This window comes from Macaca mulatta, chromosome 16, assembly GCF_049350105.2.
Source record: "Macaca mulatta isolate MMU2019108-1 chromosome 16, T2T-MMU8v2.0, whole genome shotgun sequence".
Taxonomy (NCBI): Eukaryota; Metazoa; Chordata; class Mammalia; order Primates; family Cercopithecidae; genus Macaca; species Macaca mulatta.
The window spans coordinates 62,614,457-62,633,196 of record NC_133421.1 but is presented as its reverse complement, the minus strand read 5'-3'; the positions used below and the strand labels follow the sequence as shown (position 1 = coordinate 62,633,196).

Here is an 18,740-nt window from a genome sequence, read left to right as displayed (position 1 = left end):
GGGCGCCTGTAGTCCCAGCTACTCAGGAGGCTGAGGCAGGAGAATGGCGTAAACCCGGGAGGTGGAGCTTGCAGTGAGCTGAGATCCGGCCACTGCACCCCAGCCTGGGCGACAGAGCAAGACTCTGTCTCAAAAAAAAAAAACAAACAAAAAAAAAACACAAAACATTTTAATAGGTAAAAGCCACTTACAAGTGTCTCAACCATTAGCAATGAACATCACGCTCACTATACTTTTAGCCCTCCAAAGTAACAGAATAATAATTCTGGCCATGAGCTGTGGCTCATGCCTGTAATTCCAACACTTTGGAAGGCTGAGGTGGACGGATCACTTGAGGTCAGGAGTTCGAGACCAGCCTGGCTAACATGGTGAAACCTCATCTCTACCAAAAGTACAAAAATTAGCTGGGTTTGGTGGCACATGCCAGTAATCCCAGCTATTCAGGAGGCTGAGGCAGAAGACTTGCTTGAACCTGGGAGGCGGAGGTTGCAGTGAGCTGGGATTGTACCACCGCACTGCACTCCAGCCTGGGTGACACAGTGAGACTATGTCTCAAAAAAAAAAAAAAAAAAAAAAAAAAGGCTGGGTGCAGTGGTTTACACCTGTAATCCCAGCACTTTGGGAGGCCAAGGCAGATGGCTCACCTGAGGTCAGGAGTTCGAGACAAGCCTGGCCAACATGGTGAAACCCCATCTCTACTAAAAATACAGTAATTAGCTGGGCATGGTGGTGGGCGTCTGTAATCCCAGCTACTCGGGAGGCTGAGGCAGGAGAATTGCTTGAACCCAGGAGGCAGAGGTTGCAGTAAGCCAAGATCACACCATTGCACTCCAGCCTGGGCGACAAGAGTGAAACTCAGTCCCAAAAACAAAACAAGACAACAACAACAACAAAAAAAAAACAACAAAAAAGAATAATAATTCTACAATTATGTTACCAAAGACCCTACCAAGAAAAGAAGAGGGAATTGGGTCCGTTAATCAATCAAAATCAGCTTAGACTGTAAACATTTCTCCAACAACCTTTATCAGGTCCAAAATTTTTTCCCCAAATTCAATTTTATTATATCTCATGGAATTAACAGCAGTAGCACACTGCTTTTGTCACTGTAAATATGGAAGAAAGTAAACTATTCTTCCTCTAAAAACAATAAATAGGGGCTGAGTATGGTGGCTCATGCCTATAATCCTAGAGTTTTGGGAGGCAGAGGCAAGAGGATCCCATTGAGCCTAGGAGTTCAAGACCAGCCTGGGAAAAAGCAAGACCAATCTCTACAAAAAATATAAATAAATTTTAGCTGGGCTTGGTCATGCGTGCCTGTAGTCCTAGCTACTTGGGAGGCTGAGGCAGAAGGATCCTTTGGCCCAGGAGTTCGAGGCTACAGTGAGCTATGATTACGCCACCACCCCCTAGCCTGGGCAACAGAGCAAGACCCTGTCTCTAAAAATAAATAAACAAATAAATAAAGGTGTGCCCAGGTACAGAATTTAGCTAATGGGAGAAGTGATCCGCCAGTCCTTAGGTACCACCTACCTTCTCCAACTCTCGAAGGCTGGCTGCAAAGCTGCTCGAGTCAGGCCGATAGAGAGGACACTGGAGGTGCTGTGGGGGTTGGCTGTGCAGGGATTCAGCTGCTCGGATGGGAGCAATCCGGGGAAATGCATCTGCAGGGCAAGAGAGTGGTGGTCACTTGTTTACCCTCACTGCTCCCAACCACAAATAGACCCTCCCCCAAAAACAGAAATGCTAACTGAAGAGGGCAAGGCATTAGAAGCTAAGCTGGAAAGGGTAGAAGCCAAAGCAGTGGGAAAGAGCTGGATGGGCTGGAACAAAAAGCTGTGTGGCCTTGTGTAAGCTGTGAAGGATGGGTGGGGGCAGTTAACCCCAGGAAAGGGGAGGGGAGCTGCTCACTAACCTGACTAAGGTGACTACTTCAGGGGCTTCACCAGCCTAGAGCGATTCCAACTTCTCCCACCTCGAAGTGAAGTGCCAATAAGGCAGCCTTGGAAATAGTGACTCGCTTACTTGCCCAGGAAGAGTAATGATTTTGCCAGGCAAGTAGAAAACAAAGCTGATTTCATTCATTTTATTCCTTGGGTACTGGTAGCTGGCAAAGCAGGTGTGGGCTACTGAATGCTTGGTACTTATTTACAAGGCTGCAGTAAATAGTAAAAGCTTAGAATAACCACAGAACCTTGAAAACCAGCAACATATTAAACCTCACTATCCTGAAATTAAGGCAGTTTCTTAAGTGATATCTACTCAAGGATTGCAAAACAGTCTCAGCAGCAAAGAGATGAAAAATTCAGTAGTCTTTTATCCCTAACAAAAATCAGATTGACCTCCATAAAGAAAACGGGTTAGGAAAACCAGTTCTCGGCCTCATTTCCAAGGAGTCTGGTACAGCCAAGGGGAAAAGAGTTAAACTTTCTACTAAGCTATTATTTCCATAAATAGATTTCTCCCATCCTTCTATGGTACAAAGTATCACTCTGTACTCCCAACTCTTATAAGTCTTGCCTCTAAACTAAGCTAACCTGGGGCATGGGGTGGAGGAGGCGGAGGTAGGGGGAAAGACTGCAAGGAAGACCCCATCGGAGCCACAAGGACAGATGTAGGCAGCGTCCCACTGATATCATCTAGAAGAGAGAACAAAAGCAAGAGGTTCAGAAATGTGAGCACAGAATGAGCACGGTGAAGGCAGAGGAGAGGGAGAAGGACTATCAGGCTGCCCTCTGGGGCAGGATGGCCCAACCTTCACCCAGTCTTTTTGGACAGAGGGCAACAATCACCTTACTCTGGTTTGCTTTTGGAAAGCAGGGTAGTAAGGATATTCCTAATGCAGCCCAATAGCAGTGGGTTCAAGGCAAGATAAATGTAAATTGAATTAATATATGCACAGTATTACAGCATGCAGGTGAGACCCATTTAATTGCTTAGGGAGATGACGGGGTACTGAGAAAGAGCTAGGAAATAATTAAGTCATCATCGGAAACACAGAAGCGTGGTCGGCCCCCAGCAAAGAACAAGTCCCTGGAGCTCACCCTCCCACTAGGCAAGAAGGAGGAGAGGGGAAGAAACTATACCTAGGAGGCTGAGGCTTCTTCTTGGAGGAGGAGGGGGAGTTGGAGGGTGTGGAGAGGTCAGGCCCCGCTGAGAAATGTCCACATCCACAAGCGACACAGTTTCACCTGAGGGATTCATGGAGCAAGCAAGTTACAGAAGCGCCTTGCTCAAAGCTGACACAGAAAGCAAAGGGAAGCAAAGGGCAAGCAGGCGAGGCTGGGAGTCTGCTGCTCTCAGAAAGCTCAAAACCTAATGCCCCGAGGGCTGAAATCACCCCAACACCAGGAAGCCAATTTTTAAATTCTATCATTAAACCTTGGCCCTGTTAAGGGTCAAGGATTCTTTAGGACAAAACCATGGGACTGACAGTGGAAAACCATCTAATTCTGATTCCGTCACTGACTTACAACGTACCCTCAAACAAGAGGTCTTCTTTATCCAATGGAACCCACACCATTTATTTTTTCAGAACTGTGTATCAATTTCTGCCTTAGGAAGCAAGCCAAGTGGCTTGTTATATGCCCAAATAGACATGGAAAGCAAGGGCCAGAAAACCTAAGAACTGCACGGTAAGCGGAATATAGATAAAGTTCCCAATGTTAGTCCTAACTTCTTCCTAGAGGGCAGTCCATATCTTAATTTTCCAGAGTATTCACGCATAAGAGAATCTACCTGAATAAGATATCTGTTCTTAATAGCTGAGGCTACAAAGGCCGAAAGTACAATTTATATTCCTAAGAATTAACTACTTTCACAGTCAGACAAAAGTCAAGTAATCTAAGAGGCAGCTTCTCCATAGGAAGTTGGTGGGAGGAGGCACATGGCCTCTCTTCTTCCCAGCATGTCATGCAGTTCTGTTCCCTGCCATATATAAGACTCCTTGCCACCCAACTCTGTCTATTCCCTCTCCACTTGAGTCATGAGAGGATGAAGGGTATTTTATTAATATTAACACAAGCTGATAGCCAGGAATAGGGTTATTTTGGCAGGCCTGATCCACAGGTCAGAACTCAGAATTTCTCTAATTTAGCCCTTAGGGTGTTCCTTCCAACACCTTTTTTTTATTCAGGGCTGAATGAGTCCCTCGGCTAGTATTTTAATGTTTCCCCATTAAGAAAATGAGGTGACCAATATTTACCAAAAGGACAGAAACTGGATTTTCAGAACCTAAATACACAGTCTTTTTTTACAAAGGTCTTGAATATTAATTAAGATAAACAGAAAAGCTCTTCTAAAAGTCATCAGTGAGACCCGGTGCAGTGGCTCACGCCTGTAATTCCAACACTTTGGGAGGCCAAGGTAGGCGAATCACTTGTACTCAGGAGTTCAAGACCAGCCTGGGCAACATCGTAAGACCCCGTCTCCACAAAAATAAAAAAATTAGTCAGGTATGGTGGTGCATGCCTGTAGTCCCAGCTATTCTGGAGGCTGAGGAGGGAGGATCATTTGGGTCTAGGAAGTTGAGGCTGCAGTAAGCTGAGACTGCACCACTGCACTCCAGCCTGGGAGACAAAATGAGGCCCTGTGTCAAAAATAAACAAACAAAACTCATCAGTGGAAGTTCTAGAAAACTGGTACCAGACTCACCACACAGCTTGGTAATTGAGAGGCTGGCTGTCCAGAGCAATGCAATGGGGCCAGGCAAGCATGTTTCCTGACAGGCCAGAGCAGTCTAGACTGTTGGTAGGGCACTTAACATAAAGGATGTCATTCCAGAGGGCTGAGGCTGACCTGAACCTCAAACCACAAATGTAGGTAGTGTTCCTTTTTTTTTCAGACGGAGTCTCACTCTATCACTCAGGCTGGAGTGCAGTGGCAAAATCTCTGCTCACTGCAACCTCAGCCTCTCAGGTTCAAGCGATTCTCCTGCCTCAGCCTCCCGAGTAGCTGGACTACAAGGTATGTGGCACCATGCTCAGCTAATTTTTTGTATTTTTAGTAGAGATGGGGTTTCACACCATGTTGGCCAGGCTGGTCTGAAACTCCTGACCTCAGGTGATCCACTCACTTCAACCTCCCAAAGTGCTGGGATTACAAGCCTAAGCCACTGTGACCGCGACCAGCCATGTTCCTTACTTTAAGGAGGAAACAACTATTAACTAGAAAGACATGCTATCATAACATAAGATTTTTAAATTCTGGGCTTGGATAAGAACAGAGACCTCCTTCTCCACTACAGTAGATGTCTATACAGGTACCAATTCACTTGTTTTGACAGTTCACAGCAGTCTACCCAGCTGCAGGTCTCATTGGCCTGCTTAACATTTTCCTGGAAGCATCCATTCCCAAATCATATGTCTTCCAATCACCTTTTTGAGGGACATTATATCCAAAGGAGTTTGAGACTGAGATTTTTTTTTAAAGGCTTCTCAGTCACAACCAATGAGAAGTACTCAGTTTCTGAGACACAGGCAGTGTGGCAAAGCCCCACTTTTCTACAGCTTATTCATGCAGGAGCTTCACATGTGACTGACATAATAGAAGGTCTCCATCTCTGAAAAAGCTCCCTACGAAATGAGAAGGCAGTTACCCATCATCCAAAGGAGATTCTACAGTCTTCCTAGTTTAGCAACTGTGTTCCCTGCTGCAAGAGGGCAGACTTAAATTAGATACAATAAAGAACTCTAACAGCTGCAGGAACTGCAAGCCCCTAAAAAGACAAGAGCTCATGTAATCCCCTCTGCCCAAAAAAGTCTTCAAAAATAGACCAGATAATCATGGATCATTTTTATGAGATAACCCATGAACTCCCTTGGAAGCAGAGACAGAAACTGTATGACTTCTAGAGAGTCTTTTATGCACTGTAAGCCCATAAATTTGTAATTCCTAGTTTTAATTTATATGTGATGACCCTGAGCTAAGCACTGCATAACTGCTAGGGCCACCCAGGTCACCCAATTACCAACAAGCAGCCTCTACCTCCAACTATAAAGCATCCAAAGTCAAGAACACATTCCATACCATAAAAATAGCCTCATCTCAAACCCACTAAGCATGGAATGAAGGAAATAACTGCAGACACGCCTACAGCTCCCTGTGACGCATCTGCAAGTGTTTCCCAACAGGTCTCAGAACACCCCTGTTTTCAGATGTCAGAAGACAGAAAGATATTACCCTTACCTGTGAACAGGGGGCTGAAGGAGACTGGAGAAAAGGCACTTTGAGTTCTTGTCAACCTGGGTTTCCTAGGGAGTGAGAAAGCAGAGAGGGAATAGAGGGGAGAAATGAACACATACGCATTTAAGTCACCACAACACTCAGTTCCAGATGCACTGAAAAATAAAGCAAACCCTAGTCGTTGTCAGCAACACTCTTGTAATAAAGCATAAAATAAAGGGGAAGAAGGAAATAATTAAGGCAATTCCTTAAATAGCTTTGGCTACAGAATTCACCAGCCTACAAAGCAATGAGAAATCCCTTTGGAGCTCACCATACCCAGTACATTAAAAGAGTAAAACACCTTGAGTGGTAATTAGCAAGTCCATTTCAAGAGGAAGGAAGTCTGATGCAGAGCTGACTTCCATCTGGGAGTCAAGAAAAAGGCTCTTGACCTGAACAGGCACCAGCTCAGAGCAGATTTTCCCTCTGGACTTGCCTGTAGGATAGGTCATTCCAAAGTGAACCAGGGAACAGATTCTGACCTGAGAATAGCACTGTAGGATGCACATGCAGTCTTCAACCTTGAAGACCTCTGATTTCCGCACAATTGCCCCAAGGCATGAGTCAAAGCCATCAGCTAGCTACTAAGTGGGCCTCCTCAGATTAGGGGCTCTGCCTAGCACCCAAGAAGAGGGCCCATTCCTCTCTCTGAGCTGCCACTCACACGGCCCTCCCCATGACTTCTTGATGCTGTTCCAGGGAACCAGTCTGAAAACCCAGATCTTTTGGTTAATATACCAAAGATCACTTCTTACCACACTTTCAAGTGGCTTTTCAGCAATAAATGAAAGAAACTCAAAAAGACTCCAATGAACACATTATGGTCGGAAGTGTGTTAAACTCAAAAAACTCACCTCAGAATGACTGAACTTGTCGAGGTGATAGAAATATAATATATGCTGGCCGAGCAGTGTCTCACAAGGTCAGGAGATCAAGACCATCCTGACTAACATGGTGAAACCCCATCTCTACTAAAAATACAAAAACTTAGCCGGGCGTGGTGGTGGGCGCCTGTAATCCCACCTACTTGGGAGGCTGAGGCAGGAGAATGGCATGAACCCGGGTGGTGGAGCTTGCAGTGAGCTGAGATCGCCCCTCTGCACCCCAGCCTGGGCGACAGAGTGAGACTCCGTCTCAAAAAATAAAAATAAAAATAAAAATAAAAAATAAAAATAAGAAATATGCTATATGCTGGCTGGGCACGGTGGCTCACACCTGTAATCCCAGCACTTTGGGAGGTCGAGGTGGGCAAATCACAAGGTCAGGAGTTCGAGACCAGCCTGGCCAACATGGTGAAAAACCCCGTCTCTACTAAAAATACAAAAATTAGCTGGGTGTGGTGGCGTGCACCTGTAATCCCAGCTACTCAGGAGGCTGAGGTACGAGAACTGCTTGAGCCCGGGAGGTGAAGGTTGCAGTGAACCAAGATCACGCCACTGCACTTCAGCCTAGGTGACAGAGTGAGACTCCATCTCAAAAAAAAAAAAAAAAGGAAATATGCTATATGCTGATTATGGTAGAGATTATGATGACTATATATAAATTTGTCAAAATGAATAGAGCTGGACACTTAAAAGGGTAAATTTTGCAATATATAAATTATACCTCAGGCCCGGTGCAATGGCTCACACCTGTAATCCCAACACTTTGGGAGGCTGAGGTGGGCAGAATGCTTGAGCCCAGGAATTCGTGACCAGCCTGGGCAACATGGTGAAACTTTGTCTCTACAAAAAATACAAAAATTAGCTGGGCGTGGTGGTGTACACCTCTAGTCCCAGTTACTCAGGAGTGTGAGGTGGGAGGATCACCTGAACCTGGGAAGGTCAAGGCTGCAGTGAGTCATGATTGAGCTGCTGCATTCCAGCCTGGGTGACAGAGTGAGACCCTGTCTCAAAAATAAATAAATAATAAATAAATATTTATTTATTATTTATTTTTTTATTTTTTATTGTTAACAATAAAACAGACTTAAAGAAAATCCTACCCCAGAATTAAGTGTCTGTCTCCTAGCATTGTAGCTGGCTCACCTTCCAAAAATACTCTTACCCAAAGGTCTAAATAGAACTTAAACTCTTTTCAACTATAAATTGCACCAATAAAGAGGGGCAAAAGCAAAGAAAATCCAAAATGAAATTCTATTTTAAATTATTTGATTTCAGAAGATGTTTATGCATTTATGTTTTAACATCGATGTCTGAGCTTCTCAGAATTCACTTCAAACAAAATTTTAAAACCATACCATGAAGATCCTATTCAGAAAGAGCTGAAACCCTGGTCCGTCTTTCTCTTGACCTAGCTTTACATTCCCTTGGCAACCTCTTCCGTACTTGAGGGGTCTGATGATCACGCTCACTATGAATATTCCACCCACAGCACCCACAGGAGAGGTGGCTACATAAAAATAAGATACGGCCACACAGTTGCTTTGCTCATAAAAGTGGCTCATGACTGCAGCTTAGTTCCAACAATCCAGAGGACTGGAATGCAATGTTAATTCCACTGGACATGAACTTTAGGACTGCTGAAGAGCTTCCAAGCTGATTTTTATTTGATAACTTGTGGGTACAACATTAAACCCAGCAAGTAGAAACCTAAAGCACTGGCCTTTCAAAAGGTTCACACCTCAGCCATTTGGCCGTTTGCCTCTTTTCAAAGGAAGCTGCATTACTCTGCCATCTGCCCATGCTGGGGACGAGTCTCTTCAGTGCCAAGCACTGAAGAACGGCAGGACCCAAATGCACACATCTTGCGGAGGCCTTCTCACTTCAGCTCATCTTCTCCCCCACCCCCGGCATTTTGAAGAAGAAAAATCATAGTTTCTAGGATCTAGAAAAAGAAAAACATCTGAATCCAGGGAGAGCTGTTCGAGAGTGCCAGAATGGTTTTTCCTGGCAAATAAGGGGGCTTCATAGCTGGATGCTTGGAAAGGTAAAAGGTCTAAAGTCTAGCAGGCTAAAAGGCTACTAATAAATAGGCATGCTTCTTTCTCTCTTTGGGAAGACGAGCCTAACTACAAACCCAAAGCAGTATCTGTCTCAAGCGTCCTGAGAGCATTCTAATGGCAGTCATTCATGAAACAACCAATCTAGATGACTATAAAAAAAAAAAAAACAACAACAAAGCAAGGTACTGATTAACATAAAATTGAGGATGGTGGTTACCAGGGGGAGGGATAAGATGTAATTAGAAAGCAACACTCTTCAAAGGTACTGATAACATTCTATTTGTTAAGTTTAGTGAAGGTACCTATGCTTGTATTTTATTATTATTAAAAGACATACACTTTATACATCCCCTTTTGTACACATGAACCATTTGGAATGATAAAAGGCCATTCTAAGCTGACACACTATATTTTGGAGAGCAATATAATGGAATTTCAGATAATATTTTAAACTAACCCTCTATACTACATTCCCATGCTATTTATTCTTCCCCAGATCACCTCAACAAGCATTAGGGTGCAAAGTTATACCCCTGTAACTTTGCCAGTAGGCCACTTTCATCTTAGCAGCAACAAAGACTGGAGGAGTAGGGTGGGATAAAACAGCATTTGGTGGGCTGTGCTTCAGGTGACATAAAAGGACAGGGCAGAAGGCCTCAGGCAAAGGTCTTTGAGACTAGCAGTCCTTTGTGTCAGCTAAGTTACTGCCTATGCTGTAGGTAACAAAAAAACAGGATGCCTCTGTCCATTTCTACCCTGCAAATTATTAACTGTACTACAACAGATTTATGGGATAAAGGAGTTAAAAGCATTAGATTAGACAGAACAACAACACATAGACGTAACCATTGGCCGGTTTTCAAATTCCTTGAAACCTAAAATAAAAACAGTGAAATAGTAATAACCTATTTGCCCATAAGTGCCCTGTACTGATGCCCTAAGACTTACACGTCCTTTTCTAAAGTAACTTCCAAATTAGGATGTCCAAATACCAGATTTTACGGCTCCAATGTACCTCTGCCCCTGCTAAAGCACACAGTGCCAAGACAGCCAGCCTGTGCCATTTCCAACACGTCATAAGCCAGTGTCTGTTCATGTGCTACAGGCACAAAAACCATGTGTTCATTTTTAGTTCCAATACACAGACATCTGTGCAGCAAGGTCAGATCCAAAACTCCATCATAAACCCACTAAAGAACCTATAGAGGGAACTTCCAGGGAAAAGCCAAGAGGCACGGTCCAAGGTCTAAAACCTTAGAAATGACGTTGGCAGAGAGAATGTTAAGGAGTAAGAAGCACGGCACGGGACTCAAATGGACAGAGATTTTTTTTAAGCCCAGGAGTTCATTATAAAAGAGAGCTGCCAACCGCAACCACTTCATGGAAAAAATAAAAAGATCAATATTGTGTGGACCCAAAACCCAAACATAAAATCAGAACTTCCTCAACACACCATAAAATCATTTTGCTCTCAGCATATCATGCTATTACTCAAAAAGACCCCTTTAGACCTGAAGACCCAAGGATACAGTGAAAAAGGTTTCTCACGTCTGCCAGGTCTGTCCACACAGCAGGGCCCCAAATGGATGCCAAAGCAGCCTGCCTCTCTTTCCAGAATTCTATCTTTCCATCCCCCACCAAATACATAGATAGGAAACCACTACAGAACCGTCCTCCATTTCTCCACCTCACTACCATGAAGACGGCCAGTAATAGCCTCATTTGTTAACTTGGTAAAAAACTAATCTTGAAAAGTGAACAAGGTACCTATTTCCAACCAAGTGTGTATTACATGATGATTCAAAATGGTCAGATCAAATTAGATCTCTCACCAAATCCAAAGGAAGGCAATCAGTTCAACATATGAGAAACAGACATGGGAACTCCACTGGTTTTCCTGAAATAGCAATGCTAGATTACACTGAGGACCACAGGCATCAAGCCCAGCTCTTTGAATTCCAACATATGTGTGTTATAAGCCCTAGCCCAGTTCCCCAGAACAGAAACCTGATTAGTTGCTGGGCCCATTTCTTTCTTTCTTTCTTTTTTAAAGAGATGGAGTCAGCCGGGCACGGTGGCTCTGGCCTGTAATCCCAGCACTTTGGGAGGCTGAGGTGGGCAGACTGCCTGAGCTCAGGAGTTCGAGACCAGCCTGGGCAACATGGTGAAATGCAGTCTCTACTAAAATGCAAAAAATTAGCCAGGCGTGGTGGCATGCATGTGTAGTCCCAGCTACTCGGGAGGATGAGGCAGAAGAATTGCTTGAACCTGAGAGGCGGAGGTTGTAGTGAGCCAAGATTGGGCCACTGTGCTCCAGCACGGACGACAGAGCAAGACTACGTCTCCCCAAAAAAAAAAAAAAAAGAGAGATGGAGTCTGGTTCTGTTGCCCAGGCTGGAGTGCAGTGGCACATCATAGCTCACTGTGCCCTTAAACTCCTGGGCTCAAGTAATCCTCCTGCCTCTGCCTTCCAAGTATTGGGACTACAGGTGCGTACTACCACACCCAATTGGTGAACCCATTTCTTACCTCGCTTAAAAAGAGTTATCTAAATTGGCCCGGGGGTGGTGGCTCATGCCTGTAATCCCAGCACTTTGAGAGGCCAAGGCAGGCAGATCACCTGAGGTCAGGAGTTCGGGACCAGTCTGGCCAACATGGCAAAACTCCAGCTCTACTAAAAATTAAAAATTAAAAAAGTAGCCGGGCATGATGGTGTGCCCCTATAATACCAGCCACTGGAGAGGCTGACGCAGGAGAATCGCTTGAACCCAGGAGGCGGAGGTTGCAGTAAGCCAAGATTGCACCACTGCACTCCAGCCTGGGCCACAGAGCAAGACTCCACCTCAAAACAAAAAACAAAACAAAAACAAATCTCTAAACTAACTCATACTACACTGAAGACAATATATCCATGTAGGTCCACTTACTAGACTCAAAAGCAACTAAAAGGAAGTTTTGCTTAGTGCTAAAATGTGGGAATTGTTAAACCTTCTAAAATGATTGTAGGAAGGCAGATGTTGAGAATAGCAAAGGGAATTATGCCCAGAGGTTACTGTAAAAGTCCCAAATTGTACAGCAAAGACTGTAGAAGCCCATAATTAACTCCAATCAACAATGAGGACAAAGGCATATACCCTTTGGCAAAAGACTGAAATTTCTCACCACTTCCAGGTCCTACCAATCAAAACAAGAGAAAAACTAAAAATCCAACCTCATCCTCCCACTATTGCGGACTTAGGAGGTGCAGATCCACAGAAATCACAACTACCCTGGCCAGACTCACCAAGTTTCTCACAGCTGCGAGGCTGCCAGCAAGACTGGCACATAGTAAGCTGTGGAAAAGCTCACAAGCAGCACCAAATCCTAAGCATTAAAAAATTTACCAGCTCAGTCTTATTACTTATCTTCTAAAAAGCACAAACTATTCCATCTAGATTTCTTCTCAACAATCTATTCTTATAAGGACAGGAACAAGACAGTCAACACTCACCCATTTTACAGATAGGGGAAAAAGGGAAGCATGAAGACAACAAATTTGGTCATCTCCCAGCTGATGTTGGAGTTTACATGGAATCTAGACTTTCACATTCTCTATACAGCATGCTGCCTCCAAACAGCAGTCAACTAAACGTTTATACACAAATACCTAGCTCTTCTCCAATTCATCAGAAAAAGCCCTTGGACCAAAAAATGTAATTCTCCAGTGCCCTGAACTAAGCTTCTTTGCAAAGCTACAGCCCAATTTGCTCTGCGGCAGAAATCTGTATTGTGCTTAGTGTGAGGGTTGGTGGCAGAGCAGCCAATGACCATTAAATTCTGCTTCCAAAGGCAAAAAACCGTATAATGTTATATGCCTTTTCCTCTTCCTAATCTGTTAGACGTAGCAGCTAATTTCACGCCACACCTCGTATTCGGCATCTCTGGAATCTCAGATGAACTCCTGGTCAACGTGGAACAAAGGCAAGACAAACCACAAGAAAATTAGCAACCTATCCTGTGTCATTACCCATAGCTTTAATCCCGCCCTCCCCTGCATCTGATGAAAATTTCATCTGTGCTGGTAAGTGGAGCATTGAATACAGAGCCTACCACAAAAAAGCTGTTTCAGCAGCCACACACCAAGATCTGAACTCCCAGCATGAATTCACTAGGAGGCAAAGGCAGAAACACTGGCCTACCTAAAGGGGCAACACACTGATTTCTTCAGAAAGTTTGGATTTGGCCTGATCTCCAAGACGAGTCCATGGCACAGCTGTTCAGAAAGGGCAAGAAAGCCAAATCCACCCAACATTTTCTTCTTGGAGTATCCAAGTTCCCTTGAAAAGAGAAGTCCATGAATGAGTGGTTCCCAGTCAGGATCAACTGGGGAGCTTTTAAAAAATTCAAACTCTTAGGCTTTTCAAAAAGCTCCCCAAGTGATCCTAGTTCACGGTAAGGTTATCAATTTATACCTGTTCTTTAGCTTTGGTTTATGGCTGCCAGTATGTCTCAAGAAGAATCCATCACGTAAACCACAACAAAACCAATTCCAATCTTTCTGAGAACCCGCTCAAAGAAGTACAAACCACAGTGGCAGTTACCACAACTGTTAGCAATTTCACTAACACCAAAGTTGACAGTTTTGTAAACCAACGCTACAGATCTAACACTGGATGCCAAAGATCAGTCCACCCCTCAGAAATGCAGGAAAAAAACTCAATGTCTACGTTTGGAATTTTCATCAACTGGCCTAGAACTCATGTACCTGTCTCTACCTTGTCTATGTCTTACTGGTAGTTAGAATTCTCAAATGGCCTTGAGAGAGCACAGAACTATTTTCTCGAGACAGGCTCTCACTCTGTCACGCAAACTGGAGTACAGTGGCATGATCACTATTCACTGCAACCTCCGCCTCCTGGGCTCCAGTGATCCTCCTCCCTCAGCCTCCCAAGTAGCTGAGACCACTCCCGGCTAATTTTTTATTTATTTGTTGTAGAAATAAGGGATTTTTTTTTTTTTTTTTTTTTTTTTTTTGTAGAGATGGGGTTTCGCATGTTGCCCAAGCTGGTCTCAAACTCCTGAGCTCAGGTTATCCGCCATCCTCGGCCTCCAAAGTGCTGGGATTACAGGTGTGAGCCACTGTGCCCAGTCTATTTTCTATTCTCACAGACAGTGGTCAGCACCCAAATTTGATATGCCAAGTTCATCTAAGGGAACAACCAGGAAAACATTAAAACTTTGAACAGATGTCCAATTGATTGCTGGCCTACAACTGCATTTGAAGATTCTCCTGTCATTTGCATGCATGAGTGTGAAGGGGGGTGCGGTGCTGCTACACAGAATAAGCAAGGCGGTCAAGATGCAACACCAGCTTTTTGCCCCAAAGGCCAAACATTTCCAGCAATCTCCCTTCCAGGGATAATGGCACACAGCCGCCTTGGAAAAACTTAAAAAGCTATGCCAGGGTGGGGATGGGGGGATGGTCTGAAACCATCTTCCAACAAGAGATGCAAACCAGCTCAGAAGTGTCATGGAGTGTGCACTCTTTAAGAGTGAAAGCTGTTTCCACAATTAGCTCTGACCTTATGCGAGATGTTATCACCTTTGGTACCAAGTCTCTGCCTCCTCCTGAAGACCCTATCTTAAGAACTGTCAGGATCGCGGTAGCAATAGATAAAAAGGGAAACCTAACAAGAAAAGGAAGTTTGTCGGCCAGCCCCCCGCCGGTCTCACCTCCCCGCGTCCAGCTCCCGGCCCGCAGAACCTCCCATGTCTGTCAGGCTCGCAGCTGAAGCAGCCAGCTCTCCAGAAGGCCTCTTGCCGGTCCCATCCCCACCGCCGGAGCCACCGTTGCAGCTCTTGGTGCGAAAGAGGCGACTGAGGCGGATTTTGAAGGAGCCCTTCCGAGAAGGACCCGCGAGTGGCCGGAGGGGCCCAGGAGGAGGCGGGGGCGGGGGAGGTTGCTGCTGCTGCTGCTGCTGCTCCCCTCTACTCAGGCGCCCCAGAGGGACCAAGTCCTGCAGCGGGAAGGGCACCGGAGGTAATTCAGGGCCTGGGGGCTGCAGCAGAAGCCGGCCGCCCCCTCCTCCTCCGCGACCCGGGCTGCTGAGCTCCTCTTCCGAGCAGCTGTTAGTCTCCAGGCTCTCGGCCTCCGATTCCAAGCCCTCCAGGACTAGCAGCGCGTCGCTTGTTTCCGTGGGGTCCTCCCCGGCCTGCGGGGCGACAGCAGGCGGCTGGGGCTGCGGAGGGGGCGGCTGAGGGGGACACGGGCACGGGCAGCAACCCCCACCGACTGTCTTGACCCCCGGCCCTGCCGGCTGCCCGAGCCCCAGAGCCGCCAACTGCGCCTCTAGTCCAGCCGCCGGGCCCCAGGTCCGCTCGAGCGCCAAGCCCGGCGGCAGGGCCTTGGGGTCCAGGGCACAGCGGTGCCGGGGACACAACAGTTCCGAGGGTCCCGGCTCCGGGGCCGCCTCCACGTCCTCCTCCTCCGGCGGCCGACCCACGTTGCGGAACACCATCAGCTGCGGCGGCCGGGAGCCCCGCGGGCCGGGCCGCGCGAGGAAGGGTGGCGGCGGGGGGCCATGGCCCGGGGGCGGCGGCGGCGGGCCTGGCTCGGGGGCCGCCTCTCCATAGCCAAGGAGGCGGCTCAGGACGCGGTACGAAGCGGCCGCCGCCGCCGCCTCGCCATCCCGGAGCTCGGCCCCCTGCATCGGGGAGAGGGAGGGAGGAGGGCGGGCGGCTGGAAGCCGGGCTGGGGTGGGGACTAGGCCGGGCCCGGCCGGAGCCCCGCCCGCCGCGGCCCCCGGAGCGACAGCGCTAACGGCCGCCGCGGCCTCTGCCTCATAGAGGGGGGCGGGGGACGCGCGGAGCCCAGCGCGAGCCCAGGCCGCGCTCTGCCACCGCCGAGCACCGCCCCCCAAGGCGACGTCACTTCCGGAAGGGCTTAGCCACGCCACTTTCCCCAGGGCGTGCTCGCGCTGGCCTCCACGGCGAGTGACGTCGCGCGCGCCCCCGGCCGCTATTGGCAGTGAACTGTCTGTCGGCTGGCGTTGGTCTCCTTTCCCAGCGCTTGCTTTTCACTTCCTGGGCGCCCAGGCCCAGGCCATCCCATTCGGTAGAATGGAGAGGCCTTGGAAACCATGGTCTGGTCCTGGGAGAGAGCCGCTGGCCTTGGAAGCACATATGGTTCTCCCACCTATGCCGCTTTGCGATGTGTGACCTTGGCTGAGTCATTTCATCATTAATCTGTATCTCCCTCCTGGCACCCAGTGAATGTTTGTGGAATCACTACATGAATCGTGTTCTAGACCCAGTGCTGTACTGATAAATGTGTAACAACCAGCCGTCTGGGGGGAGAAAGGGAATGTATGCACATATATAGGTACATAAATTTGTCGTTAAGTTTTACTGACATAAAGGATGTGTAGTTCACAATTTACAAATAATAGCAAATTGGCAAATTCCATATAACTTTCTCACAGAATGCTTTCATTGATTTTTGCCAAACTCTGATAGGTAGACGAACTGTGATTGCAGTTGACCAAGGAGTGTAATTGTAAACGTGAATGTTGGTTGATACAAGTGAAAAAGACAAAACGTAACCGGATTGTCAATGATGGGAGCAACTTCTTTGCTGAGTCAGAAAACGGTTTCAAATACTGGAAGAATATTTACTCAATTTTTGTGCTATTCATAATGTAACGGGTACAGACAACACATTAAGTTTTTGTTGTTGTTGTTGAGATGGAGTCTTGCTCTGTTGCCCAGGCTGGAGTGCAATGGCGCGATCTTGGCTCACTGCAACCTCTGCCTCCCGGGTTCAAGCAATTCTCCTGTCTCGCTCCAGGTAATTTTTTGTATTCTTAGCAGAGACAGGGTTTCACCATGTTGGCCAAGGTGGTTTTGAACTCCTGACCTCAGGTGATCCACCCGCCTCGGCCTCCCAAAATGCTGGGATTACAGGCATAAGCCACCATGCCCGGCCTTCTTATCTGTTATATAGGGATAAGGATTGCAACTTTGCTTACTTGCAGGCATGTTGTGAGGATCAAATAAGGTCAAGCTTTTTGTGTGGAGGAGGTGAGACTGGAGGCAGGGAGCCCACTGAAATAGTCCCAGTGGGAGATATTGAGAAATACAAGGGAAAAGGAGGAAGGATTAGCCGCAGAACTCAGTGACTTCAATACCTGAGGGTGCATTGAGGGGAAGAGGGTGGAGGGTTGAGTCCTGCAACCAGATGGACCTTTTCAGAATGGAAGTGTGTTCATAGCCTGTGATTATAATTGCTCATGGTTTCCCAATGTTCTTAGGCTAATGTGTGATCTTGTGATCTGACCCCTGTGTGATCCAACTCCTGCCTCTCTAGCCACATCCCCCGCTAAGCTCCACCTTGTTCTCTCTTCCCTGCATTCCCATCAGCCTTGCGGCAGGCTCCCACACATGTGGGCATTGCATAAGCTATTTCCTTTTCTTGCAAGACTTTTCTCTTTTTGCTTAGTAAACTCCTACTCATCCTTCAGATTGAACTCACTCCTCACTACCTTAGGGAAATCTCCCTGCCTGGGCACTTCTTCCTCCCCAGGCTCTGAGATCATTCCTCTGTTGCACTTACTTGCACAGGTGTAATTTGCAATCTGTCTGTGGGGTCAGTTGATTAAAAGCAGTCCTCCCTACTAAACTGTAAATTCTATGAGGGCAGAAGCCATGTTTGCTTTTTGCCCCTTGTGGACTCTCCAGTGCCAAGGACAGTGCCTCGAATTGTTGTTCAACCTTAAGCCCTGTGAGAGGCTCCTGAGACAAATTCTGCACAACAGAATTATCTTTCCTCACACATAAAGAGACAAACTGAAACTCACTGAGTTATTTAGCTAGAGTCACTCAGTTCAAAAGGATGCAGTGAAAATCAAAACCAGTTCTGACTCCAGAGAGTTCATTCTCTTTCCCTGGCTGCCTCTCAGGTGTCACTCAGGTTTCTGAAGAAAAGAAGAGTGATTGAGAGGGGCATGTTTACTCACGTCTGTAATTCCAGCACTTTGGGAGGCCAAGGCAGGTAGTGGATCACTTGAAGCCAGTTTAACGCCAGCCTGGGCAACATAGCAACACTCTGCCTCTACAAAAAAATTTAAAATTAGCCAGGCATGGTGGTGTGCCCAAATGTGGTCTCAGCCACTCAGGAGGCTGAGGCAGGAGGATTGCTTGAACCCAGGAGGTGGAGACTGCAGTGAGCTGAGATAACACCACTGCACTCCAGCCTGGGTGACAGAGCAAGACCCTGTCTCTATATAGATAAATGAATAAAATAAGAGAAATTGCTATAGAATCACACAACACCTGAGGCCTAAGAAGACTACCCAAGATCCCTAGCTTTCTGTCTGAGAAATTCTCTGGCCTCAGAGCCCATTACAAGCCGATTACAGGCAAAGTCCGTGGTTCTTCATCGCCCTCTGCTGTCCAGCTGCTTTCCTGGCCACAGAAGAAGTGGACTATGTCGGTTATCTGGAGTATCTCTACTTGCACAGAGTGCACAGAGGTACAGGGGAACACCCCAGAGCTCTTTCCAAGGCAGGGCAAGCCAGGGGGTAGACTTTTCCCA

General features: G+C 46.8%; 1 protein-coding gene across 8 annotated transcripts in view; it reads right to left on the bottom strand.

The window, feature by feature from the left end:
* SOCS7 (suppressor of cytokine signaling 7) overlaps positions 1-16,059 on the bottom strand; it is a 58,369-nt gene extending 42,310 nt beyond the window's left edge. For 2 of the 8 annotated variants that reach the window (XR_013406613.1, XM_015119485.3), the window contains exons 1-5: positions 14,882-16,059; positions 6,187-6,251; positions 3,087-3,191; positions 2,538-2,639; positions 1,534-1,664 (exon numbers count right to left, since the gene is read on the bottom strand). Coding sequence is in view for 6 of the 8 variants with exons in the window: in XM_015119485.3 (XP_014974971.2) it covers positions 1,534-1,664; positions 2,538-2,639; positions 3,087-3,191; positions 6,187-6,251; positions 14,882-15,858 (1,380 nt within the window). In the remaining 2 variants the exon portion in view is untranslated. Of the gene's footprint in view, positions 1-1,533; positions 1,665-2,537; positions 2,640-3,086; positions 3,192-6,186; positions 6,252-13,347; positions 13,486-14,881 lie in introns of all 8 variants that reach the window. The other 6 variants (XR_013406612.1, XM_015119487.3, XM_015119483.3 and 3 more) reach the window with 5 other exon arrangements.
* Between the last annotated feature and the right edge of the window lie 2,681 nt (positions 16,060-18,740).